Below are 26,316 nucleotides of genomic sequence, written 5' to 3'. Positions count from 1 at the left end.
ATAGCCATGAAAGCAAAGATCACAGTTAGCATCTCAACTGTAGCACTAAAAAGCTTTTCTTCTCCCTGAAAGCTTATTAGGTAAACAAAATTTATCAAATTTATCTCTCTTCATTGTAGAATATCCTATTATGAATACAATTTCATGACTTTTAGCATATACCAGACAAAGCTAATTTCAGTTTAACTCCCCATATTGCAGAAAAAAACCCAAACTTAAGTATCTTCTAAAGAAATATAAATTGTACTGTCACCTGTCTACTACTACACAAGGAAAAATAAAAGACTCTTTAGAACAGAAAATTGCTTTTATAGTCTGATTACATATACCCTCACACCTAACAGACCACAGTAATGAAGTTCCTTCTGCATAAAAAACATTAAGCCTCACAGCAATTATGATATCTTTTCAGATTCATCCAAAATTATGATGCAACTCCTTCCAGAATATGTTTAGCACTTCTCTTCTATAGACTAGATTTCACAGTGGAAGGCAACTGTTATCTTTGTTGTTGCAGTTCACAGTGGAAAAGTAAACCTATCCTTGATCATATAGTTTCCAGAGTATTTAAACACCAATTAATACACTTGGACCTTTAACATTACCTACTTTTAATATTACCTACTAAAAATATGTTTTCTAGTTTTGTCTTTCTGTTTTCATTTTAGGAAACTCTTTGGAGCAATGTGTGTTTATTATATGTTATTAATAATGTCTATGTTGTATGTGTAACTTTAAAGGCACCCCTATAACACTTATATTACATGTTAATATGTATAACACTTCTATTTTTACTATAACACTTCTATATTTACTTTTCTGGAAATAGACTGATAAGGGACACACTAGAAGGAGTTTTACACAAAGAAAACCACTTAAATAGCAAGAAGCACGTATTTAATTAAATGCTTTGCAAAGATACATGAATAAAGCTATGTGCATGATTTTCTTTAGGGATGGCCCCAGATGTTTATTTTTTATTTTTTAAAGAAACAAACAAAAAACTCAGAGAGCACAGATGCAATTAAGAAATGAAGAACTAAGTAATGTTGTACCCACATACTTTACAAAATAAAGCATGTTGGTGGTACAAAACATTTTATACACTGTATGACCAACAAATAAATGCACTGTATCATTGTTCTCTCAAACACCGTAAGCCTAACAGCTAAATTCTGAAAATGATATTGAGACAGCATCTTTATTTCATCAGCCTTCTACAGAGCCATTTAGCACCATCGCTTTTGTTTTGTTTTTGCCCTGCCTGTCACCTTTCTCAAAATAATAACAGAAGCATAGCACCTTTTAATACCTAAAATAACGATATGAATATTAAATGCATCCCAACTTTCAGAGATGAGGTAGCTCACGCTAAGAAATGATGGAATTTTCTTGCCTTGACAGTTCAAGACCAGCAAGTCAAAATTATTGGTAACTCGTGTCAGGATGCCAGCTAAAAATCAGGGATTTCTAACATTTCCTTATTAGCCATTGGCCTGGTAAACATGTGAATTATTGGCAATGTACGTAAATTGGCACCGTATATAAGAAGCTTTGATACGTAATGGCTTATTAAATGGGCAATTATTAGAAAAAAAAAATCAACAAGTGTAGGGTTTAATATATATTGTGAAGATCAATAATAATTTAATGGAACTGCATAGATACATGGTGAGAAGTAAAATCGGTTCTCAAAATTGAAGAAATGGGACACTTACTCTGAAATCTTGTATTTACCCCAGTAGTACTTCTACTTCATAAATTAATCATGGCTGTAGAATACTCTTATTAGCAGACTTTAATATAAGAAAGTGCAAGAAAGACAATGCCAGATTCAGATGACCCTGTCTGAGAGCTTGCTTTCTGTCTGCAAGAGACACAAATAGCTATTACGCTGGCACACACAGGAAGATAAACTGGGGTAGAGAGGGTAGATATGCCTGAAATATAGCAAACGGTTCACAAAAGTGCTCCACTTTCCTGTTATTCGGTATGTATCCAAGCAAAAGAAATTACCACTAGATGTTTACATAGTCCCACATAAAAACTACCTATTTTGAATACCTCAAGTTCTGAAGTCATCTGAAAAAAAAAAAAAAAGCAATGAAAAGGAGTAATGTTATTTTTAAAAGATGGTCATTGTTTCTCTTACAACTGTACTGTGGCACAAAAAGAGGGCTCAACCATTTAAAATGGAAGGTTTGCAAGTAAAATAAATATTCAAAAGGAAGCCGGGCATTTAGAAACTGTATATACAGTGCTGATCCAATATCAGCCATTACTTCAAGAGTCTCAGGATTAACTTCAATCAGTCTAAGTTCATGAGTTTAATTGCTGTTGCGGCTGAGTACTGTGTTCATTTCCACCCTTCCTCTTACACAAAACAAACCGGCCCAATTTCAATTCCAAATTCCTGGTCAGTGCTGCCAACATCCACTGGTGCGATATCTACGATAGGCAAGCGTGCCACGTTCTGCGTTCTGTACTCAAAGACCGTCTTGCCCACATTGCCATTACGTTTCTGAAAGGAAAAAAAAAAAAAAAAAAAGAAAAAAAAAAAAAAAGAGGAGAAAGATTAGTCCAGATCTCATCTGAAGTCCAGCTGGGTGAGTCAACTGTCTGAGGCATTTCAGGATTATCTCACTGTACCTCTGCTGAGCAATCCTCTCCTTCCTGCACTGTACCTTCATTATTTTAAAGCATCTGTCTACGTCTTGCTTTCATCGTGATGAACGGACCTGACCAATTGATATGGGATGATTCCCCGCTCATGACGGACTGATTTTTCCATTCATTATTAACTTCTTTCTATTCTTTCTATGTATATGTACCTGCACACACACACACTTGAAGTACATTCCTTTAAAACACGGAGAGTATTCTGGTTTATATCAAGTGCAAAACTGATCTTAGACAAATTCTGCTCAGACCTTGGATTTGGCTGAGAAAACTGTGGACAAAATCTACACTATGCTCACTTGGTGGATTCAAAGCTACTACAACCTTCTGGGGGTGGAACATTTTCCTCTCCAATTCAGTCCGTCTCGGTACCAATGCATTTTCTCTAGAGTATTCTTGCAATAATCCTACCTATTTCTTAGACTAATGCTTGAGATGAATTTCTTTATGAAATTCCACAAAGAAACAACAAATACTGTTTGCAAAAATGCAAGCTGGGATCATTTGCATCTCAGTATGCTGACTAATAACTAATAGTTCATAAATATCCTCCAAAGACATCAATTACATGAACTGAAAACTGAAGTAAAATGCCTATTCAGTTACTTCTGTAATTCATAGTGCAGTTCTGCAGTGTTTTATTTATCCTTTTACATGGATTGCTTAACAAATCAAGAAATGCCACGTTTAAGAGCCAGAAGTTCTTTTTTTCCATACCAGCAATGGAAAGGCAACTTACAGAACAGCTGTCATGAAGAACAGTGTATCTGAATCGGCTGTTTCCCTCCGCCTTGATCTCCAGGTCATTGGCCCCTTTCAGAACGACAGCTTTCTTCAGGTTCTTAGTTTGGTCATCCATGTACCCAACGCTGTTCTTACAGAGGTAAGTGATATTTTGGGAAGCTTCCTTTGACAGGAGACGCAGGAACGTCATCTGAGTGACAGCTGTATCCCCGTACACAAACTGCGAAGACATGAAGTCAATCACCATTAATTACATAAGAAGTCATTAACGGCTTGTAAATTCTATAAACATGTCATTATCCTAACTCTTTCCAGACACAACTTGTAGGAGCTTTATGACATAAAATCTAAGCAGGGTTGTTATTTAATTTCATGGATGCTGAGGATGAAGGAAATGTAGGCAACTTGCAGCAGGGATCATTTGGAAGAATTTTGGCCAATTAGCTCTGAAGCTGAAAGGCGGAATGAAATTGTGCTTTACAACAACCTCAGACAAGTATTAGTTAAAATCTGCAACGTGGGCATCTGTCTACTATACTGTTCCTAACATTAGCTATTAGAATGGGCAGTGTTTCCAAACACAAAATACTCTTTTACAGTTTTACTCAAGATCATACAATCACAGAACGGCCTGGGTTGAAAAGGACCGCAACAATCATACGGTTTCAAACCCCCTACCAATGTACAGGGCCACCAACCACCAGACCGGGCTGCCCAGAGTGACATACAGCCTGGCCTTGAAAGCCTCTGGGGATGGGGCATCCATAACTTCCTCAGGTGACTTGTTCCAGTGAGTCACCACCCTCTAAGTAAAAAAGCTTCCTCCTAATATCTAACCCAAATCTCCCACCTGCTTCATTTTAAAACCATTTTCCCTCATCCTATCACTACCCACCATCACAGGCAGCCCTTCCCCCTTCCTGCCTGTACACTCCCTTCAAGTATTGGAAGGCCACAATGAGGTCTACCCAGAGCCTTCACTTCTCCAGGCTAAAAGATTATTACCTCCTCCCAAGAGCACAGGACCAAAAAACCTCCAGACATAGCTCTGCAGGCAGCTAAATGTCAACTGTTACCTCTTGGGTCAAGGACAGTTTTCCAAAACTTCACAGTTAGGTGAAAGCATCTCAAAATAAGCAATCAATACCACATCTGTTCTTAACATTACACCTGCTCTCAATTATGACTAGTCTACAGGAACTGATTGATACAGGCCCTATTGTATTTACCCATCACATGTTCATTTTAAATATGTTTAAATACTCTATATGAAATAACGAGTGAAAAATATATTTGGTTTTAATTTAACAAACCAGGACTAAAAATGATAAAAGGTGGTCAATTAATTATATGTTGTACATAGCATAAATTTCTGTCATTTGGCAGGACCACCGGACCTATCTTTAAAAGCAGGTTGACCACAGAAAGAAAACTGAATGGGAAGCAAAGGACAAAACTTTCGTCTGCCTAGAGACCGACAGATTCAGCACTGTGTACTTTAAAAGGAATGATGGGGCTTATTTTCTATAAAAGTAGATTCAATGAGAGAATCTATAAAGTGAGTCTTGTTTTCAGCAGTAAAGAGCTTTTTTTCAGAAAGAAAAGAAATCAATTGAAACAAGAACAATTTCAATCTCATATTCGGAAAACAAAACACTTTAAGGAAAAAGAAAGTAAGTCACTAAAGTAGATTGTCAGAGAATCTCAAGTTTTTAAGGTCAATAGAAATAAACATCTACCAGCAGTGGCAGCTTACAGCCAATTCTGCCTCAGATGTACTTGCACTCTTTTTCCCTTTCCTGTAATAACTGTATGATAACAACTAATTGTATACTAAGTCAGTCAAATCAAGAAACAAAATGTTCTAATTTAAACCAAATTTGCTCAGTGGAGCAGATGAAATTCCACATCAAAAGGAAGTAACGTTCATCCTAAGTAGCTAATTCTTCAAAATAAATACGTCTAGTTACCTGTGATCCCCTGTTCATATCAAGGCCGTACCAAATGGGCTTCGAGTCAGATGATCTGCTGGCCCACCATGTTTTACGTGGGATAGTTGATGGATTTGCAGAAATGCAGGTCTCTCCTGTTTCCATGTTGCAGTAAACTTTTATAGCATCTTCAACGCATCCCTGATTAGGGTCAATCCAATATTCACCTGCAAAGGATATAAAACATAAAATTCTGTTATATTACCTGGATACTTGAAATAACAGGGGAGATACAATCAAAACCATGTCCTGACAGTACAAAACACAAGCATTTGTTTCATGTCAGCATCCAATACATGTTTTGACACGTACTTCACTTTAAAGTCGCTTCAGAATTGAGCGAATTATCATTTCAAATTGCCATGGTTTTGTAAAGTTGCTGTCAGTATTCCACATTATAACATCAAGTGCAGTATGGATCATTAAAAAGTTTTATACTCCAGTTCCGTGGAATAACAATGTCCTGAATACTCAGCTCTCAGAAGAAAACTACGTATCCCAGAGGACTTCACAGCCAGAGATAAGTCACAGGAGGAGGACATATATAATCTCGCTCCCAGGCTGGCTTTCTCTCTCTCTTGGACTCTCGGAGAGTAGGAAGTGTTCCAGCCACATCACCTAGAGTTCACAGTAGGCCTCTCGGTTTTCAGGGACTCTCTCTCTCTCTCTCTGTTTTGTTCGATTTATTAGCCTCAATCATATTGTATTATATTGTGTTATCTTGTATTCCGATATCATATTTAGTAAAATAAATTTTCCTCCTTAGATTGCTGCCGCTGTTCTTTTTCCCATTCCCCTTTCCCTTCTTCTCTGGGCTGGGGGCCCTACAGGGCGGCTGCCCCCTGTCACGGGCAAAGGTAAATCTAGGTAACCCGTGACACAAATATTACCAAACTGAGGAATCGAGACGTGACAGTTGTTTAAGGTTAATGCTGCTCAAATCTATTTCAAAGCTTCTGGATGCTCCAAGTGCATAAAGAACATGGAAGGGTTAGACAAGTATTTGCTGTGGGTGCTTCTCCTAATGTTGATGCCGGTTGTAGCATTTCAGGAAACAAGGGAGAAGATGGTAAGGGGTACAAAAAACTGTCTGCCTTCCAGACTATTCTATCAGTGGCTACTCATGTTAATTAGGGCAACTCCAACTGGCACATTAGCATTTTACCACCTACACTCACACGTCATCAATACTACTTTGATGGTAATATTTTGAGCTAATAGCAATTAAGCAAATATTCACAACTGACGTAACTATCTCTGTCATAATCTAAGTGGTATTACCTGCTGGTAACACTTAGTTGTATTTCAGATGTAAAAACACATAAAAATAAGAAAGGAGGCTGAGGTGAGGAAGGGGTCTGCCTCTTCTCCGGAGAGGCAAAGGAAGCTAGGGCTGTTTAGTCTGGGGAAAAGGAGGCTGAGGGGAGACCTTATCACTCTTTTCCATTATCTGAAAGGTGCTTACAATGAGAGTAGAACAAGTCTCTTCTCACTGATGAGAAGTGACAGGATGAGGGGAAATGGCCTCAAGTGATGCCAAGGTAAGTATAGGTTGGACGTTAGAAAACGCTTCATTACAGAAAGGGTAGTTAAACATTGGAATAGGCTCCCCAGGGATGTGGTTGAGTCACCATCCCTGGACGTGTTTAAGAGCCGTTTGGATGTGGTGCTCAGGGATATGATTTAGCAGAGGGCTGTTAGAGTTAGGGTGCTATGGTTAGGCTGTGGTTGGACTTGATGATCTTCAAGGTCTTTTCCAACCTGGGTAATTCTATGATTCTCCTGCATAATTGAGAGGACTAGAGATAATGGCATTAAATTGTGCCAAGGGCATTTAGGTTTTATATAGGAAAAATTCTTCTCAGAAGGAGTGGCTGCTCAGGGATACAGGGAAGTCTCTGACCCTGGAGGCATACAAAAGAAACATGTAGATGTGACACAGAGTGACACGCTTAGAGGGCGTAGTGATGAAGAGCTGGTGGTTGCACTAAATGGCCTTAGTGGTCTTTTTCAACCTTAATGATTCTATTCTACATACCAAATGAATAAACGTGGTTTATATCAGAATACATATCTCACAGGCAAGAAGATATCATTTCCTATGTGGGAGAAGTTTTTCAGTTCCTCAAATTCGTGCTGGATTAGATGAAAATCAAAATAGATATTACACACATTTTTCATGACTAAGTAAAAACTGGAAGTAAGAAGACTCCCATGGCACATACAGAAGGCAGTGTGTTCACACTCACCGCTCTTCTTGGACGGGTGGCACAGCTTCAAGTCATCGCAAGTCCGTGCTGGATGTTTCTTCGAACCGTCTGGGCTGCGCATAGTCTCAATCTGGCTGCTCAGTGACTTCAGCGTGGCATGGACTCCTGGGTCTGTTTTATTGTGGTCATCAGGAGCTGCTTCATCTTCAGTAAACTCTGGTAGTGGATCTGCCATAGCGTCATCATAGTGTCCCATAATGTCCCCGATGGCAGCAGTGAGGTGTCCTGGAGGGCCTGGGGGACCAGGAGGGCCAGGATCACCTGGTGGACCCTAAAGTGCAACAAAACAAAACAAAACAAAAAAAATGGCAATAGAGACACAGGAGAGTAAATACTAAGTAAACTAATAGAGAAGTCAGTCACTAAAAAAACCCAAAACTTTGGGGTCACTCACACTGATGTGTAGGAAAAAAAAAATAAAAAAATCATATACAGATAAACACTTTACATTTCCAGGAACAGAGAATACAGATTAGTACTGCACATGAGGTACCACACTTTAAGATTAGAGCTGTGCCCTGCTTCACTTCTTCACTGTCTGTCTTAGTATCTTGCTCAACTTCTCAATTTAGCTTTTTGACAACAGCTGGAAGAAGTCAAAGCCTCACAATTCCAATTTTTAAGTCATCCATCCCTCCTTGTTCTCAAATCCCAGCCTAATAGCTTTATTTCCACACAGCTGCAAGCAGTTTTCAGAGCAATCTAACATTCCTGCCTACCCTGAGACACTCTAGACTGTGCTATCTACAGAGGTAAGTGAGTCTTCAGATGCAAGACATCTGCCAACAAGCATTATATGTCCACCTACAAGTTCTGAGAGCTCTTCTTTGGGAGCAGAATGCTTGCAATTTATCTATCTCATACATCTGATGCTCTAGCGCATGAGATGGTATACAATAAAGTTGCATTTCCTTTGAGGTAAATTACTTCAGAATTCACGACTGAAGTTCCTAAGTAAGACAGAGTATACAGCCAAACTGATATAAACCGCATCTCTCAAACAAAACACAGCATTTATTTATTTTTTGTTCCAATTATTAGTTGTATGCAAGTCAACATGAGAAGCAAAACTTAAAATACTGCTATATAGTATTTCTTGTATTGTCTCATGATACTAAAGAACTATCTGGATACACATTTTATTCTACACAGACTATTCATTCACTGTTGATGTTCCAGCAGAAACTGAAATACTGATAAATGGTAGAAACTAAAATGAAACAGAGTAACTATTACCACACGATAAAGACAAGAAACACCATGAATATTTATTGTATGCGGCAGAAAAGGAACCAACTTGTTTGTACATTAACATACATGTATTCTACCCTTTCTACCTTATCTCTCAAAACAAGTATCTTCATTTCTTAAATCTTCACGTGGGCATCCATGCCACTCTTTTCTCAAATCCCTCCGGTTTCCAGCTATCCTTCTGGGGGACGATATAGCATATATTTTATATGTCATCGATTGATAGATTTGTGATATGCCTGCTAGATTTAGAAAAGTTTAAGAGTTTTACCAAAACAGAGAGTGTTTTTTCTTAGTCGCTCATTGTGGATGGCTTACAGCTTTGGTCTGAAGGTCAGCTGAGGTCAGTATTAGTCTGTGCTGAAAACACAGACTGAAGTATTTGCTGAATGCAAAGCATGATAGATTATGCTGCTGCTGGAAATCTTGGTGAATAAGACTGTGGATACCAAGAGGTTCAGATGACAGTGAATGAGGTATTAGTCCTTTTTATGCATGGTCACTCCAGTTAGCTGATGGAGGTACTATATATGGTATTGTGATTTGTCTTGAGTGTGTGGATGTTTGATAAAGTGCTGCAATGTAGTATGGAAAAATAACTCATTATTTGAACGTAACCTGTCTATTTCCATCAACTTACCTCAGGTCCAGCTTCTCCTACACTTCCTCTAACACCAGGAGGCCCAATTGGCCCTAGTGGTCCAGGGCTTCCATCTTTGCCTGAAGGACCAACCGGACCTGGAGGACCCTACACAAAATTGGAGAAAGAAGCAATCTGTTTCAGCATTTAGTACCAAAGTTATACAAAACCACCTTTCTACAAACAAATAAAGAAATCCAGAACTGTAGAGACTGGAATGCACTTCTAGAGATTCCCCAGCTCAACGCCTTGCTAAAGTAGGTTCCCTAAAGCAGGTTTTCACAGGAAAGCATCTGGGCAGGTTTAGATTATCTCCAGAACAGGAGAATCCACAATCTATCTGGGCAGCCTGAACTCCGGTGTTCTGAAGCTCTAAATGAAAAGTTTTTCTTCGTGTTCATATGGAATTACTTGTGTTTGAGTTTGCACTTGAAGCTCCTTGTCTTGTTGATGGGCACCATGCAAAACGGTCCAAAAAGTAGAACTGCCACATATGTGGCTTCGCATCAGATGCAGCTCAAGCACCTGTACAAAGAGACTGCAGATCGGTAGTTAACCTGAACTTTCCATCTAGCTCTCTTCATCTATCTTTCTTTTACTAGCTATTTTCATCTACCTGCATCTTATGTTAAGCCTCATTTATTTAGCAAGGCAACATCTCTCAGAAAAAGATATGGTAATAAACATATAACAATGATACCAATAAAAGCCATTAAATTAAAAATAAAACTCAAACAGAAATCTAATTGTAGAAAACAAAAATGGGAAAAAGTACCAGACTGAATTTTTACACTCACCCGAGGACCAAACGGGCCTGGAATGCCAGGACTGCCCTGTTCACCAATAGGGCCCTAGACAGAAGAAATTATCCACTTAATTGCAATGTTTAAAGCAGATTTTTTTTTTTTTTTTTGCCTTAAAAAGAAAAAGTGTGATATAAACTTTATGTGTGAATAAGTTTATGTTATATTTGAACTAAGGTAATAACCTTTCTCTCTTCTGATTAGTTTTCTTTTGTCATAAAAGCATGGTAACAACACCAATCTCAATTCAAATGAACAGAATAATGATATGTAGATACTGGTAAAGTTGTTTCTGCAGAATAGACTGACCTCACTTCATTTAGAATCAGTGCTATTATCAAGTCTAAGATGGTTTAGCTGGTCATTTCTTTGTTTCAGCGGGCTTGTTTTTTTTATTTTCTATCAATTACCATCGAACTCATGAAGTTTTTACAAGTACTGGAGAGAGAGAGACTGCCACAGCCATCATGAGATTTTTTGATTTGATTCCTTGACTGTTAAAATACACTGACATTACCCAAAGGCACTTCCAAATAGAAAAGTGCATTTCTTGCAAAGCAAAGTTTTACTTCACTACAAAAGCAGTACAGTCATATTGCAATAAAATATTAGCAAGTGCATACAGATAAAACACTCAAAAATACCTAGAGGGGGAAAACAAACAAACAAACTTGCGGTGTTGTTCTTCCATTTTGAGTTTTTCATGTTGTTTTTTAACACGTTTCTCATACACGGTTTAACTGCCAAGCAAATATGATTCTAGTATAAACAAAACAGCTTACAGGAGGACCAGGAAGACCTTGAAGACCAGTGAAACCTCTGTGTCCTTTCTGGCCCCTGTCACCTCGATCTCCATTGTCACCTTTGTCACCACGAGGCCCCTGAGGACCCTGTAAGAATCAGTAATTATATGTAAATTTCTAAACTGATAAAAAAGGACAAAAAACTTGTTTTGTTTCAGGAGCTGCATTCAGACCTCCTTCACTTCTAAAGATAAAAAGAATACACTGCTGAGGCAGCTGCGGGAATTGCAATTTTTACCCAAGTATAAGCAAACAAATACACAAAAACGCACTGTACTTAATTACAAGTGTGATAAGCTTAGTTTACTTAATATCACAAAAGAGTAAAAAAATATCCAAAAAACTGTAATAATACTACTAAATAAATTACATCACGAAATAAACACTGAGAAACATCCCTGTATTACTGGATATTGGAAATGATTTCCATGGTCAAGACTGAAGTATGATGAACCTTTCACAGGTTTTTAAACAATAAACAAAAAGCCTCCATGTTGCACTTCGAATTCTTGAAGCTCCTTTTGCCTCCGTTATGATTGAAGTACAACTAAAGTTATACTGTCTAAATGCAGAGAACAGAGTTTGGGCTCCCCAGTACAAGCAGCTGAGTTCTCCTGCTTTCAGTTTCTTTCATTTCATTTTAGATAGGCTGAAAACTTCCATACTCATTGAAAAAGTGTTAAAAAAAAAAAACAAAAACAAAACACGCCTTAAGCTCTCAGTTCTGTATTTCTTATCACAGCTTTCATGCTCCATTTCTCAGTGCCGAATACCAAATCGTTTATCGATGTATCATTATCATTAACTACTCAATAAACATTTCCTTTGACTCATATCTTCTGCTTGGGCTCTGGACAACATTCTTTGAATTTCCCAAGTTTGCAATTCATTAGTCTTTTTTTTTTTTTTTTTTTCTTCCCCATGTTGGATTATAAGTGTTATGGAACACAAGTAGAAGGGGTTTGTTTGCTCTTCCATTGGATTGAATTCAGAATCTTCTAAGCTGAAAAGGCAATTTCATGGGAACAGGTGTTTTTTGTTTGTTTGTTTTTGTTTTTCTCTCTTAATACATTTCTGCCATTTTGACCTAATTATCTGCCTTTTTCTTTAGCATTCATTTCTTCATTCTTAAGCCGAATTCTCAGACAGATCATTGCCAATTACTAACTCTACCATCCCCTGGATAGCATCACGCTCCAAAGAGACTGAAAAGCATTCGGACATCAAAACACTTGATGTTGAAGCTTTGCTCAGTGTTCTGATTTGGGTTCTGTTTCTCATGCTCTACCCTGTTAAAAGTATCTCAGAAGAAATCAGAGATCATGGAAAACTTACAGGCAAACCTCTTTTTCCTGCACGGCCTGGGGGACCCACTGGCCCTCGAGAACCCTGAAAGATTGCACAGAGATGACATGTGACTCGATCAGCAAAAGTAGACACAATACTATATATCTATCTATCTGTATATATATATGTATATATGCACACATACATACACACATAAACAAATTATTAAAACCGAACCAAAACAAGTCACTTACAGTTTCACCTCTTTGACCTGCATCTCCTGGAGGGCCGACAGGACCTGGAGTTCCAGGACCTCCTGGAGAACCAGGTAAGCCTGCAGGGCCAGGTTCACCACGATCACCCTGCAAAACATAATTTCACTATTATTTATATGAAGACAACGGAAGTAGACAAAAATAATAGGAAGTTACATTCTTGATGTATTTTCCCCTAAGCAGGAAGGCATTAGCTTTCCTAATTTATTTCCTCACAACCACAACCTACAAAGATTATCATTCTTTAAGAACTCAAGTCCCAGTTTCCAGGGACAGGTGCTCTCAATTCTGCGAGATTCTTCTTACTCGAAGCTGTAATAGGCTTATAAAGCAAATTCCTCATTACAGTTAATTGAATGAAAAAAACAGAACTGTTAAAAAAAGATATGGTAATGAAATGGAGATTTTCAGATTTAAGAAAACAACTTATCCTTACACGCTCTCCAACAGCTCCATCTCGTCCTGGAGTACCATCATTTCCAGCAGGTCCCTAGAGATATGAGACATATACAATCACTGATTAGCTCCATTATCTCACGCTTCTAAAAGACAAATTATGAAGTTGTCTTTCTCTTGTTTTGGGTTTTTTTCTGCACATTACTAGGCTCTAATACTTACTTCTGGACCAGCTTCCCCTACAGGTCCAGTGGCACCTGATTGGCCAATAGGTCCTGGGGGACCTTTATCACCGGGTGGCCCTGTGGGACCTTGTTTTCCTGGTGTACCCTTAAAGAAATGAGAAATATTACATCAACAATTTAATCACTTGAAGAAGAAAGCACAAGAAAAATAACACCTATAAAACATTGCTTATGAGTATCTCAACATCTTTGACTTACTAAAACAGAAAATTAAGGAAAGTATTTGTAACGGAAATCTAAACAACAGCTTGAAGCAGCAATTGAGTGCCAGGTGGGAAGGCTGGGCCAACTCAGGGTCACACAACACATCCAAGTGACCAGAAGGTCTGGAGCCAGGATCCATGCTGTCCCAGACCTCATTTAAGGGCTGGCAGTGGAGGCAAGGGGACCTTGCTAAAGATCTTTATGTACGTAAGGCCTTCCAAGGATAAGCAGATTCTTTCCTTTATTACTGCTTACACAGCTGCTGCATTTGGGCATATCCTCACTTGCTGCAGCTTAGGACTTAAGCTGCTATTATCGCTGTGCTTCCCATCGCTTTATAGTGTTACAGTATTTTAAAAGACTTTGAATAATATTTAATATACTGCAACATTTTTATGAAATTTATTTATGTCGCTCACTTTTAAACTGGCTTGCATTGATTAAAAGCTTCACTGTCTAGTAGCAGATCACTAGTACAACAATTTCTTTGTCAGTGTCTTAGGGCCTCATCTGCAGTAGGTGAAGTCTTCCCAACACTGGGAGAATGCAAGACACTTGGAAGTAATTTACAACAATGAATTCTTTTAGCCTGGAATGATTTCCACCTGTCAGACTACAAAGTGACTCTGTGGGTGTAGTACTAGTGACAGAACTTCCGTACTACCATTTTTCCTGATACTTTATTTAATGTTTTTGTCTCCTGGATAATTAGGTTTTCTCATAAATACCACAAGGAAGTAAAAAGCACAAATGGCAATTGGGAATGTTGTTGGACACAATTTATGAAATAGCAGTTATAGAACATTTACTCACATTCAAGTGACTTTGGGGCAGTTAAGTAGTCTGGTGTAGGGTTGTTTTTGTTTGTTTGTTTGTTTTGTTTTTTTCCCAAGGATATTGTTTCAAGTCAACTAATAATGTTTTAAGCATATGTCTTAGCATATAACCCACTTAGTCTTAATTCAGGTTCAGGCCATCCAAAGAATCAGAAATAAAGTCTCCCACTTCATACAGTTTTATGAGATCTAGTTATTCACTGTTCTCTCTGCGTTCACTCCAAGAACTGATGTTGTGCAGTTTTCTCTTCACATTGTGATGCACTATGCTCTCAATCCCATAAAGACAATGAGAAAACGCAACATCAGTATATCCGTTCGGTTGTTACTTACTGCAGGACCTGGCAGCCCTGGCATGCCTCTTTCTCCTCGCTGTCCTGGCATACCAACAATACCTCTTTGACCAGTAGTTCCTGCTGGACCTGGGGGGCCATCTGGACCCTGAAATTCACATGAGATAAAATGATGTTACCATTATTTTTGTAGCAATAATATGACAAGACCAAACCTAAAGTTAGTTGAGGAAGAAGTAATGACATGAACGTACCGGCTGACCATCATCCCCTGCATCACCCTTGTCTCCAGGACCACCAGCGGGCCCAGTTGGTCCTCGATCACCCACACGACCATGAGAACCGGGATCGCCACGAAGACCCGGAGGTCCTTCTTTTCCTGGCTCACCAATAGGCCCAGCAGGCCCTGGAGCTCCCTAATAAGAGTTAAAAGTTTTAAACAATGGACATTTATCTGATCAGGACAAACAACCACCAAAGACTCAGGGAGGAACCACGTGTGACGGAACATGGAGGTCATACAATCTCATTTGCAGAGGTGCTAAACTCCAAGGATTTTACAACTACATCCACACTCACACCTTCTTCCCTCCTCCCATCACAATTTCAAATCACTCCTTTAAAAGACACTTTTTATTTTTTAACTTCTATTGCATAACTACTGCTAAAACATTTTTTTGATATTGTTTCCAATATCAAGCGCAAGTTTGCATTCAGTGTTTTCATTCACGTGGTCCAACAGAGTGCTGTCACAGACCTTCATTCATTTCTCAAATAACTTTAAAGGACTTCACATTCACATTATGTTTTCCATAAACTTCACCTTTCCATAAACTTAGCACGACTGCAATTTATCATGTACAAAAATTACTCTGTGGAGTTGAATCTTCACTTGTGGATCCACAGTTAAGTTTTCTTTTTACTCAAGAGTTTTTAAGAACGCTTACATGTGAGAAATTTTGGTTTTTGTGTTCTAGTTTGATTTTAACAGATCTCACGAGTAACTCCACTGATGAGAAACTAGCAGAGGCCTTTCTCTTTTAACTAAAAGTCTCCTAATCCTAGTCACTGCTGAAGAAAAAAAACAAACAAAACCAAAGGACATGGGAAGATAAGAATGTCACTTTGTTAACCCCTCAGAGTAGTCTGAGAATCTAACTCAAAGCCTAACTAAACACTACTTAATCCAGTGAAGCCTTGTGCTAATTTGGACACAACAGAACAGTTGCAAGATGAATGAGTTCTGTTTGATAAAGTACGATGTAAATACAGTCACACAAGTGAGTGTTCACAAACTGCTCTCTTCTGTAGCATCACGTGATAAACACCGCTTCATGCTTCCTGTTTTATTCAGGTTTTCAGTAACTGAGTTATAATATACATCCATTACTAAAACATCAACTGACTTACAGTAGGTCCAGGAGGTCCAACTCTTCCAGCAGATCCTGGGAATCCAGTAGCACCCTAAAAATACATTAATATTAACTTTACAAAAAGAAATAAAACAACGGAGTTACCTGAAGAGCTCTTAACCAAGGGGATGGCACACACACTGAATTAGGTTGTCAAATTAGATTGTCTACAGTTAACTCACAAAAAATTATAAACTACTTACAGGGGGACCCTGAGTTCCTCGACCACCTTTCAAACCAGGAACACCTGAAGGACCCTAAGAAGAAAGAAGAAAGAGAGGGATGATAACCAACATTCAGAACACTTCAAGCAGAATCAATTTATGACACTAGTATCTGATGATGCTATTTGTACTTACTGGTGGGCCAGGAGATCCAGCAAGCCCCTGCGGTCCTGGAGATCCAGCATCTCCTTTCTGTCCAGGTTCCCCAGGTTCACCTTTCACACCTGGCTGACCATCAGGGCCCTATAAGAAATTATATTATAGAAGCAGCACCAGAACAGAGAATACCACCTCCTTCTAACCTAACAGGTCACTTTGCAGAGAACATCTCGAAACCAAAATCAGTAGGTTAATTCAAGGGAAATGTAATTGTTCATCACAGTCTGCCAAAAATGACAGGTATAGTTTTCTGAAAACTCTGTGAAGTTGGGATTTCCATAGAAAATATTTTCTAATTAAGTATTTTACAGTTATTTACATGTTATGCTTTCCTCAGAACCTGTTACGTTTCTGAAAGAAACAGAACCAATATTCTCTTCTCCAGTCTATCTTCCCATCAGGGAAAGCAGGCGCCTAACTCCTTGTGAGGAAGTTGGAGGTACTCACTGAAAAGTCTCACAGATTTTCTGTTTAATCCATGAATTCAAGCCTTCCTCCAACAGCCATAAAGTAAGCCTTTGCTACCTTCACTAGACAACATATAACAATCTGCTTCATTTTAATCTCAAAGGAATAACTCAGTGTATTCATGAAGATATGAAATCCAGTGAAAAATTACATCATCTTTTCCAAAAATCTATTTTTCACTTATCGAAGGTATTCATTAGCCCTGTTCACTACTTTGTATAATGATGGGAAAAAAAAGCAGATCTTCTTCCAAAAATGTGACTCACGTTCTAAAACACTGCAGTATTACTCATAATGAAGGAAACTAAAAAAGTCAAAGTATGACTAAAAGAAACTCATTAGAGTTACGAAACACATACCGGAGGACCAGCAAAACCAACAGCACCAGTTGGGCCATTTTCTCCTCGAGAACCCTACAAAGAAACAAAATAAATTATTAAATTATTATTAAATTATTAATCCAAATCACACGACCATTTAGTCACACAATAAAAGATGCTGACTATAACAATTAGGTCTGCCATGTAGTCAAGACTACATAAACTTTTAGAATCTAGAGACATAAGATGTATGCAAGCAGTAGAACAGCAAAAGGAATTCTGCTTACAGCCACTTCCAGTCGTATCAGGATTAGCTAATAACACACATTCTAAAGAATTTACCATTCCAGTCAGATACATCCGGGGGAAAAAAGAAAAACAAACTACCAACCATTCAAAGGCATACTTCTTCAGCAAGATCAGAATGGGCTGTGAACTGCTTCAGCTGAGCTTTTCACATACCATTTGTTTGGAAAGGGAGGAGTTGAAGGCTGCCAAACTCCAGCATTCCCCAGAGGGGTGCAAGCTGTTTCAATTTATACCAGAATTGAGATTGCTCTAATTTATGACAGACATAATCAATTCCAATCAGTATGAAGAATCTAGAAGGGCTGAGCTTTTAACTTTTTAGTCATCCAGGCCAACTATCAAGAACTCTAAGATCACAAATAGAAGGAAGAATAGATGAAAAGACTCGACACTTTTGGATGAATCAAGATTTATCTCTGCGCTTTGTCCTTCTAAATAATTTTATGGATACAGTAATATCTGTAATTGGCAATCTTTTAAAAAAGATATCAGTGATTAGAAGTGATCTTATACTTTCTGAATTGAGGAAAAAGAAGGTAATTCTAAGTAATGATTGCCCTAAAAAAAAGTAGAAGACAGAAGAACAAGACCTGGCAACACTTTCACAAGTGCACAATATCAAGATGAGAACTACACACTTTGGCTTTAAAAAATAAAAAAAAAATTAAAAAATAAAATAAAGAAAAACAGGAATCTATACAAGCAAATGATACAAACACCTGATGCTTGGATCAGAATTATATATTTGTAGTATTTTTTAACTCATGTCAGGTATAAACTGAACATTTACTCACAGGGTTTCCACGAGAACCGGGAGGACCGACTAGACCTCGAGGACCTGGTTCACCCTTCAAACAAAATTTGAAGTTAGTTCCCAGTAATTTACCTGATGTGTAGCACAAGTGCCAATAAGGTACAATGACATAAAGAAATTTGAGTAGGGAATGGCAGGGAAATACGTTTACCTTTTCTCCAGTGGACCCTGCTGGACCCATTGGGCCTATTGGACCAGGAAGACCCTTATGAACAAATTAAGTAGAAAGAAAGTTAGGTAAGTAATGCTTCAAAACAGTTCTTTCAAAGCCTCTGATATGATACCATTCCCATTATTTCTTCTTTCCTTTAAATTCTTCTTTTTGTCTGAAAATTTACTGTGTCCTTCATAACTACAATTTATTTTCATGTCCTTTTCACAATGACCTAAGTTCCATATTACTGTTGTCTTCCTTTCCTTCATTCTTTGTTTCTTCAATAACTTCAACTTATCCTTTTCTGCATTTATGAGTAAAGCCAATGATAAAAAACAATAATAGCCCTGGCTTTATTTGGCATTCCTAGGAAGAAATTAAGTTCTTTTTTTACCCACTTAACACAGAAGACCTCGATAACTGTCATCTTATTTGTTCACACTTTAAAATTGAAGTGTCTGTCATGGCTTTGAAGATTCGTATACATCTTGCATGCTCCCCTAAAGCATACTCTCTCTTTATGGCATTGTTGGACAAGTGAGTTCCAGTCATTCCATCCAAACTGATCAACCACACCGGATCCTACAACACTAACACTTTGGCTTCCTTGTGTATTTAAAATCTCAGATTAACACGTTACTTCCACAAATCTTTACCATTAAAGTCTGAACTCCAATTATTATAATTACAAAACACGTGCTTCAAATGGACATACAAGTACACTGTGCACAATTGTCTTGCAAAATTTGACCAGATTTGAAACATCAGAAGAAATGTGTCAACTCATCATATCTCCAAGTTGAGTACAGTTTAAATCTGATCTGAGAACCCCCTACCACAAGGGGTAATAATTTTCTGTGTGGAGGGCTCAATATTAAAAGAGTTACAGATTTTACTTACTCTTGCCCCATCATTTCCAGCAGTACCTTCAGCACCTTTCTCACCTATACCACCCTACGAAAAAACCCAGAAACTTTAAGTTATGACACCGAATGCTGAATAGCTCATGCTACTGCACAAATGCAATATTAAGAGACAGGTGATTCTACCTGGCACAATAGAAATACTTACTCTGTCACCCTTTGGACCAGGAGTTCCAGCAATCCCTCTTTCTCCAGGCATACCCTGAAGACCTGGCGGGCCTGGATCACCAGGTGTCCCACTAGGGCCTGGACTTCCCTGAAATGAATTAAGTGCAAGTTATTGTCTATTCATCTGAGAAGTATCTTTGTCTCCAGGGTACAAAAACACACTGTGCCTGTGTTGAAGCCTCTTGGGCACAGTTTTAAGTAATAATTTAATTTAAATTTTGAACTTATTCATGTCCAAACACTTCTCATTTCCCATTGTGTTTCTCAGGAAATACAGCTGTAATACCATAGTCCTCCCAAACACATTAGTGTGGGACCACACCACTGCACACTGGCGGTTAGAAAAAGCCAAAAAAGAAGCTTGAGCTTCTCTTTGCCTTTACCCTGATGCTTCATCAGTTCATTACACAAAGTGGCAGCAGGTATAAGCAACAAGGGGAAGAGATTTTGTACTGACACTTCTTTTCTCACAGCTCACATCCAATACAGATCTCACGTAACTGGTGTGATCTTCAAAGGACCAATTAAATCAACTGCAGGTGAAGGGAAGATACAGAGTTTGCAGCATTTACTTTTAAATACTCAACACTACCAACTCTCTTAATGTAAAATGAGATAGTTCTTAACACAGAGCCATTATTAATCTTTTTTTCTTTAGCAGTTTAGAAATGGCTTTGCCTGGATCTACTGAAAAGCATACACAACAATTTCTCTGACGCTCTTCTGAAAAGCAATTATACAAGGCATCACTTCAGCAACAGAAATATCACTGTAGCTTACCTTTGGACCATCAGGACCATGACCTCCAGCCATACCCTTTTCACCTGCAAGTCCTGACGCACCTGGCTCTCCCCGTTCCCCTGGATTGCCACGTTCTCCCTATAAAATGGATAATTGTTTCTTATTTACTAGTCAGGGCAGAATTCTGATAGCAAAAACATTAAGTACACTATAAGCACAGAACTATTATGTAAAAAAAGAGCCTGTGAACTAATTCTACGTGGGCTGCTCCAAACGTAATGCCTCCTATTTAATTACATTGGCCCACATTGTCAGAGGTATACGTTAGTAGTACATTATTAGAGACTGAACCTTCCCACCAGTATCCCGTTATATTTTGTTGCCATGCAGCAGATGTCAGCAGAGGGGCAGTCTGACAGAATGGCACCTGCCATGGAAGCACAAATGGAGCAAAGGTGTGTCACTCAATTCCTCTGTGTGGAAAAAAAGGCACCCAAGGGAATTCATTAATGCTTCCAGAAAGTCTGTAGAGACCAAAAAGTGGATGTGGCACAATGAGATGCTGGGTGGTGTGTTTTAGCAGTGGCAAAAGCAATGTGAAAGATGAGCCATGTTCTGGACAGCCATGCACTTCCACACCATGAAATCAAGAGCATCTTGATCTGTGCCAACCAGAGGACTACGACCAGGGAACTGTGTACAGAGCCAAACGTCATCCTCAGTGCACTGAAATGGTGGTAACACTGCAATATCACAAAGTTTGTGTCAGGTGGTTCCCACAAACACAGGAACAGAAAGAATACCATACACAAGTTTGTGACAACCTACTGAACAAATCATGACAGATGGTGACATCTGCATCATCAGCAGTGATGTCACGTCACCACTCAAAACCAGAGACAAAACAGCAGACCTTGAAGCAATGACAAGTTAATTTCCCATTGAATAATAAGCTCAGGGTGCAGCCTTTAGAGGTTATAGAGACATGCACTGTCTTTGGCAGTAAGAGATTCCTTCAATTTTCTGGAACACTGACAAACCATCAACTCTGACCACTAAATCATGTTGCTGACTAAGCTGAAGGCTCAAACCTTCAGAGTTAGGTCTGAAAAGATAACAACCATTCTCTTGTAACATGGTAACACCAGTCTCCTTACCAGCCTGAAGCACTCTGCCAATCTTGGCGGGGCTGTCCTACAACACCCACCGTGCAGTCTGCACTTGGTGCCCTCTGACTTTTATCTGTTGAGGCCAAGATGGATGTCATAGGCAATGTTTTCCTAGAAACAGTGCCACCATATAGCTGTGAAACAGTGGAGCACCTCTGCAGGTACAGAATTTTTAAGTGCTGCACAAAAATTATTGTTCATTGCTGGTAAAAAATGTATAGCTAATGGTGAGGAGACTATACTGAAAACTGTTTTTGTAGCTGAGAATTTGCCCTTTCAAATAGTGCTATTTTGCATTTTTTATCTATTGTAGTATCTACATAAATAAATAGGAAGCATTACATTCAGAGCAACCTACATAGGCTAACTGATGAAATAACAAACAGCATTATGTTTTTATTGTTAAAGATAGGCAATATAGAACAGTGCTTAGCAAAACAGTGTTCTCACAGACTGTATCCAAATAGCTTACAATTATATCTGTTCAATCAGCAGATAATAACACTAGTTCATGGGGTATGGAACCATTAAAGGTGGTCTGTTTTATAGAAAACACACCGACTTTAAATATACCCACGCTTTGAATTACTCTGTTGGGCCAAGAAAGACAAAACATTCATTTTGCCCATAAAAGTTCACATCAACTTTCATCCTCAGAAAACTGTTATAAACTTCTGAAGGAAAATACTTACCCTGGGGCCCAAAGGACCAACCACTCCAGGATCTCCAGGAACACCCTACAGAAGAGAGTTCACCATTAGGATGAAAGCTTATTCATAACCTTATAGCTGTGAAAATTAGAAATAATCATTTAATTTACAAATGAAGTGAATGCGGATGACTAGCTCTGAATAATATTTGGGCAGAACAAGAGAAGACTTTCCAAACAAGAACAGTAAGATAGCTATATTCTAGTCATTGCTTTTTCCAAAAGCAGTCCTGTCACAGACAGCTTCTAGACTACATCGGTAAGTATTTTGAAATAGAGTGGGAAATTAAATTACTAAGAGGAGAAAAGGTAAAGCTACCTTACAAAGTGATTTTCTTGTAAAAAATACAGAAATTACCTGATCACCTGGCTTTCCCCCTTCACCTGGAGGACCTGGTGGCCCAGGTAAGCCCTGTAAAAAATAGGTAAACATAAAATATGGTTTCAATAAAATAGGAAAAGTTGAAGTCACATTTAGAACACTGATGATACAGATATATTAAATACAGTACAAGATTATGCAGTCAGAAGTCCTCAGTCAAAATAGTTACATCAATACTGCATCACTCTAAATGAAATAGCAGCCCTTCTTTAACATTTGTCAGACATATACATGTCAGCTCTAGAAATCATGTTGTCTATAAATAGATTTAATTAATACTTCATCATCAAAACAATTTTTTTGCTCCATACTTGGAACATCTTTGGAAAATCTCCTAATAATAAACAGGAAAGGCTTTCTCAGTGGATACAGAACTGCTTTTCCAGTTAAGTTTACCATACAGCTGTTACGAAAGCTATCAGTAATTATTCTACATACTATTGTCATCAATTCTCATGCTCTGTTTTGTTACACAGAATTTCATTGTATTGCTAACTTCATTTGATAAAGAGATGACTATTTATTTTTTCTCTTAGAAAAATTAACGCACACACCTGAAACCCTGTAGGACCTGGAGGGCCTTGTTCTCCTCTTTCTCCTGCCAGACCCTGTGCAAAAGGAAGTAATAAGTGCACATTAGAAAAACAGTAGAGCAATTTTCCTTCTCTCTGAATAGTCACTGTTGCAGTTATGCATTTGTTTATTGTGCATTTTTACTTACAGCAGACCAAGTAAATCCTATCAAAAACAAGGAGATATCTGGTTGTCAATTTAAGATTCTCACTTGCAATTCTTTGCTAATGGCAAGACACCCAGCTCCACTAAAACCAAGAAAGCAAGAAAAGTGAACTTTGGAAAAAAATTTCTCCTTTGTGCTGTTTTGTTTTTTTATTTTGTAATTGCCATAACACAAATTGTATTACCAACACATCTGTGTCTTAATATTTAATTAAACACTTTTTTGTAGGATTTCTTTTGGTATTACAGTTATTGTTGTTTGGAATCAACAACTGGCATAAAGATGAAAAAAGCGGGGAGGCAGAAAGATCAGTGAAGGGATGGAGGGACAGGCAGGTAAACAGACAGTGCTAAAGAAGCTGACTTACTGATGGGCCAACAGGACCAGAAGGACCAACTTCACCATCTTTGCCAGGAGCTCCCTAAAGAAAACAAAAAAAGAAAAAGAAGATTAAAAATTAATTAAAAACAAAAACAAAAAACAGGATATAAGAAAAAGCTTTGAATAGTGAGCAGACTTAACAGAAATGCATACTTTCTGTAATCACTGAAAAACGGTAACAGTCACACTCACTCTTTGTCCTGGAACACCTGCATTTCCTGCTTCTCCGGGTTTACCAGGATCACCCTAATTCACAGGAGAAGAAACGATTAGTTTTACATATTGTTTTCAGCCATTAACATTTGCACAAATGTTTGAAATTAAGCAAATCTTGGGTACCAAGTGTCATACTCACACTACTACCCTTTGGCCCAGAAATGCCCATGCTGCCTGGCTGACCTCTGATTCCTATGGAACCCGCAGGACCAGGACGTCCATCTTCTCCAGGGCCACCCTACCAGAAAAAACATTTTCTGCATTAAATTCAAACAATTAATTATTTATGTGAGCCTATTAACCTCTAGAAAATGACTAACAGCACTACTATTACAAAACAGCTCTAATTTAATTTGAGAACAACCTTTAAGTGACTAGATATTCACATCTAATTCTTCAGCTAAATAATTGTCCTAAACGAAATTAAAATACAGGGTACAAATTGTGTCGTAGATCAGTAACTGAACCCACACTGTTACCTAAGTGTCATAGAGGAAAAAGTTCATCAACTAAGTGCTTTCCAACATAATACTGAACATCCTACCTAAAAAAGGCTGTTGGTGCTGGAATTTTTCACTTCAAAACTAGTGAATATAACAAGAAGTAAGGATACACAGTTATCTTATACTGTTTAAGTAAATAGAATAATACTAGCCTTGTTTTGTGCTACAGTTATCAAAGTGTATCTAAGACAGAGCTACAGTCAGACAGCTGGAGCTAAATAAATATCATGTTTATTAACATCAAGCCATTATGTATAAGCAATTAATTGATCCCAAACAAGAGGCACTTAGAAAACACTGCAGCAGCAGCTAAACTGACTATAAGATTATTAATCGTACTACATATCTCAACTTAGCAACCCAAGATTAACACTTAAAAGAGAAGGCAAAGTTCCAGAAATCAAGAAAAATGGGATTAACAGAAGTAATTTCAGTGAGGTGGGATCTCCAAACAACTGTGGCATCAGCTGAAATGACCAACTGCTGCTTACCAAGGGGCCAAGTTTTCCTTCAGGGCCTTGAACGCCTGGGTTTCCAGTTAAACCCTAAAAATGGGAATAATAATGGTATTAGATTGTGCATACAATTCTATCACAAAATAAGTAAAACACAAGGAAAATGTAAACAAACCCAGAATATATGCTGTTACTACCATGATGAAAAACACCAAAACATTTTGCACACAGTTTTCTTCTTTGTATCCGAAGTCCTCATCCTTATCTTTAAAGTACTTAACACCTTCATCCCTCACCGTTTTCGATCTTCCTTTTCCTATTCCCCCTTTTTGTTACTTTTACACCTCTCAAACTTCCAACAGGGTCACATCCTTTAGTTGCACTAGCCAGTCTACAAATCAAGTGTCTTTCTCTTTGAAAGACAAATGCAACTTGCACCTTCCAACATAAGCAGAAAAAAGAAAAAGACAGGTATTCTGGCCTTAAGCTTTTAAGTTGTCCCACTGACATAGGTCCATCCTTTAACAACTACCCAGTTTCATTAAGTGCATGCTCACATTTTGAAAACATTAGTCCTGGTTTATAGTGTACTGCTATTAGTTACTTACCCTTGCACCTGGGAGTCCAGGCTCACCAGGACGCCCAGGATCTCCCTGACCTCCCTTAGGACCAGAAGAACCTGCTGGACCACGCTCTCCTTGGGCACCCTGTAGAGATATCAATAAGCTATTAGTTAGGACTTAGAACAGTCACAGTGAGAAAGGTAAATAAAATACCTAACTTCAATTTAGGACGTATTTTTGGTGAGCAGAAAGTTGCATCTTCCATAACGCAAACTCATGCGAGGACATTATAATTCCTGTACTTCTACCAAAAAGTCAGGCATTGAGAGAAACACTAGAAAAGTATTTAGTGAGACACTACTCTGCAAGAGTTCTAACACTTCAGAAAGCCAAACACGGATTAGCTGATCTGTTCAAGAGACAAGAATATGAAGAAACACCAAAAAAAAAAAAAAACAAAAAACCACACAATTTTTCAAGCAGTCCCACATTATAGAATTATTTCTGTAACAGTACAGTAATATAAACAGGTCAGTTTCTCTTATGAGCTTGAGGGACCATTAACTCAGGCACATAAAATGAAAGCTGAACATCATCACAGGAATTCAAAGTGTTTTCTCCCCATAAAATTTTAGTCTGAAAGACTTCTAACCTCTTTTTAACATTTTCCAATTCCTTTTCACTCTACTTGTCATTTTAATTACCTGCTCATTTGCCCGGAAGAGTGTATTTTGAATTGAACCCTTTCTCTCTATATAGATGCATTTAGAAAAACACTTATTTCACTTAC

The 26,316-nt window shown here is 38.2% G+C and overlaps 1 protein-coding gene across 1 annotated transcript in view; it reads right to left on the bottom strand.

Annotated features, from left to right (window-relative positions):
* Positions 1–875: 875 nt before the first annotated feature.
* COL5A2 (collagen type V alpha 2 chain) overlaps positions 876–26,316 on the bottom strand; it is a 99,341-nt gene continuing 73,900 nt past the window's right edge. Inside the window, exons 25-54 of the mRNA XM_015867838.2 lie at positions 25,572–25,670; positions 25,000–25,053; positions 24,145–24,243; positions 23,982–24,035; positions 23,776–23,829; positions 23,224–23,277; positions 22,646–22,699; positions 22,271–22,315; positions 20,449–20,547; positions 19,649–19,756; positions 19,478–19,531; positions 18,575–18,628; positions 18,404–18,457; positions 17,340–17,393; positions 16,489–16,596; positions 16,333–16,386; positions 16,128–16,181; positions 14,972–15,133; positions 14,758–14,865; positions 13,362–13,469; positions 13,180–13,233; positions 12,723–12,830; positions 12,517–12,570; positions 11,161–11,268; positions 10,373–10,426; positions 9,576–9,683; positions 7,664–7,955; positions 5,394–5,581; positions 3,419–3,643; positions 876–2,521 (exon numbers count right to left, since the gene is read on the bottom strand). Coding sequence (XP_015723324.1) covers positions 2,375–2,521; positions 3,419–3,643; positions 5,394–5,581; positions 7,664–7,955; positions 9,576–9,683; positions 10,373–10,426; positions 11,161–11,268; positions 12,517–12,570; positions 12,723–12,830; positions 13,180–13,233; positions 13,362–13,469; positions 14,758–14,865; positions 14,972–15,133; positions 16,128–16,181; positions 16,333–16,386; positions 16,489–16,596; positions 17,340–17,393; positions 18,404–18,457; positions 18,575–18,628; positions 19,478–19,531; positions 19,649–19,756; positions 20,449–20,547; positions 22,271–22,315; positions 22,646–22,699; positions 23,224–23,277; positions 23,776–23,829; positions 23,982–24,035; positions 24,145–24,243; positions 25,000–25,053; positions 25,572–25,670 — 2,868 coding nt within the window. The 3' untranslated portion in view covers positions 876–2,374. The remainder of the gene's footprint in view (positions 2,522–3,418; positions 3,644–5,393; positions 5,582–7,663; positions 7,956–9,575; positions 9,684–10,372; positions 10,427–11,160; positions 11,269–12,516; positions 12,571–12,722; positions 12,831–13,179; positions 13,234–13,361; positions 13,470–14,757; positions 14,866–14,971; positions 15,134–16,127; positions 16,182–16,332; positions 16,387–16,488; positions 16,597–17,339; positions 17,394–18,403; positions 18,458–18,574; positions 18,629–19,477; positions 19,532–19,648; positions 19,757–20,448; positions 20,548–22,270; positions 22,316–22,645; positions 22,700–23,223; positions 23,278–23,775; positions 23,830–23,981; positions 24,036–24,144; positions 24,244–24,999; positions 25,054–25,571; positions 25,671–26,316) is intronic.

Source organism: Coturnix japonica, chromosome 7 (genome assembly GCF_001577835.2).
Source record: "Coturnix japonica isolate 7356 chromosome 7, Coturnix japonica 2.1, whole genome shotgun sequence".
Taxonomy (NCBI): domain Eukaryota; kingdom Metazoa; phylum Chordata; class Aves; order Galliformes; family Phasianidae; genus Coturnix; species Coturnix japonica.
The sequence above is the reverse complement of the archived record's forward strand: the minus strand, read 5'-3'. Positions and strand labels throughout refer to the sequence as shown.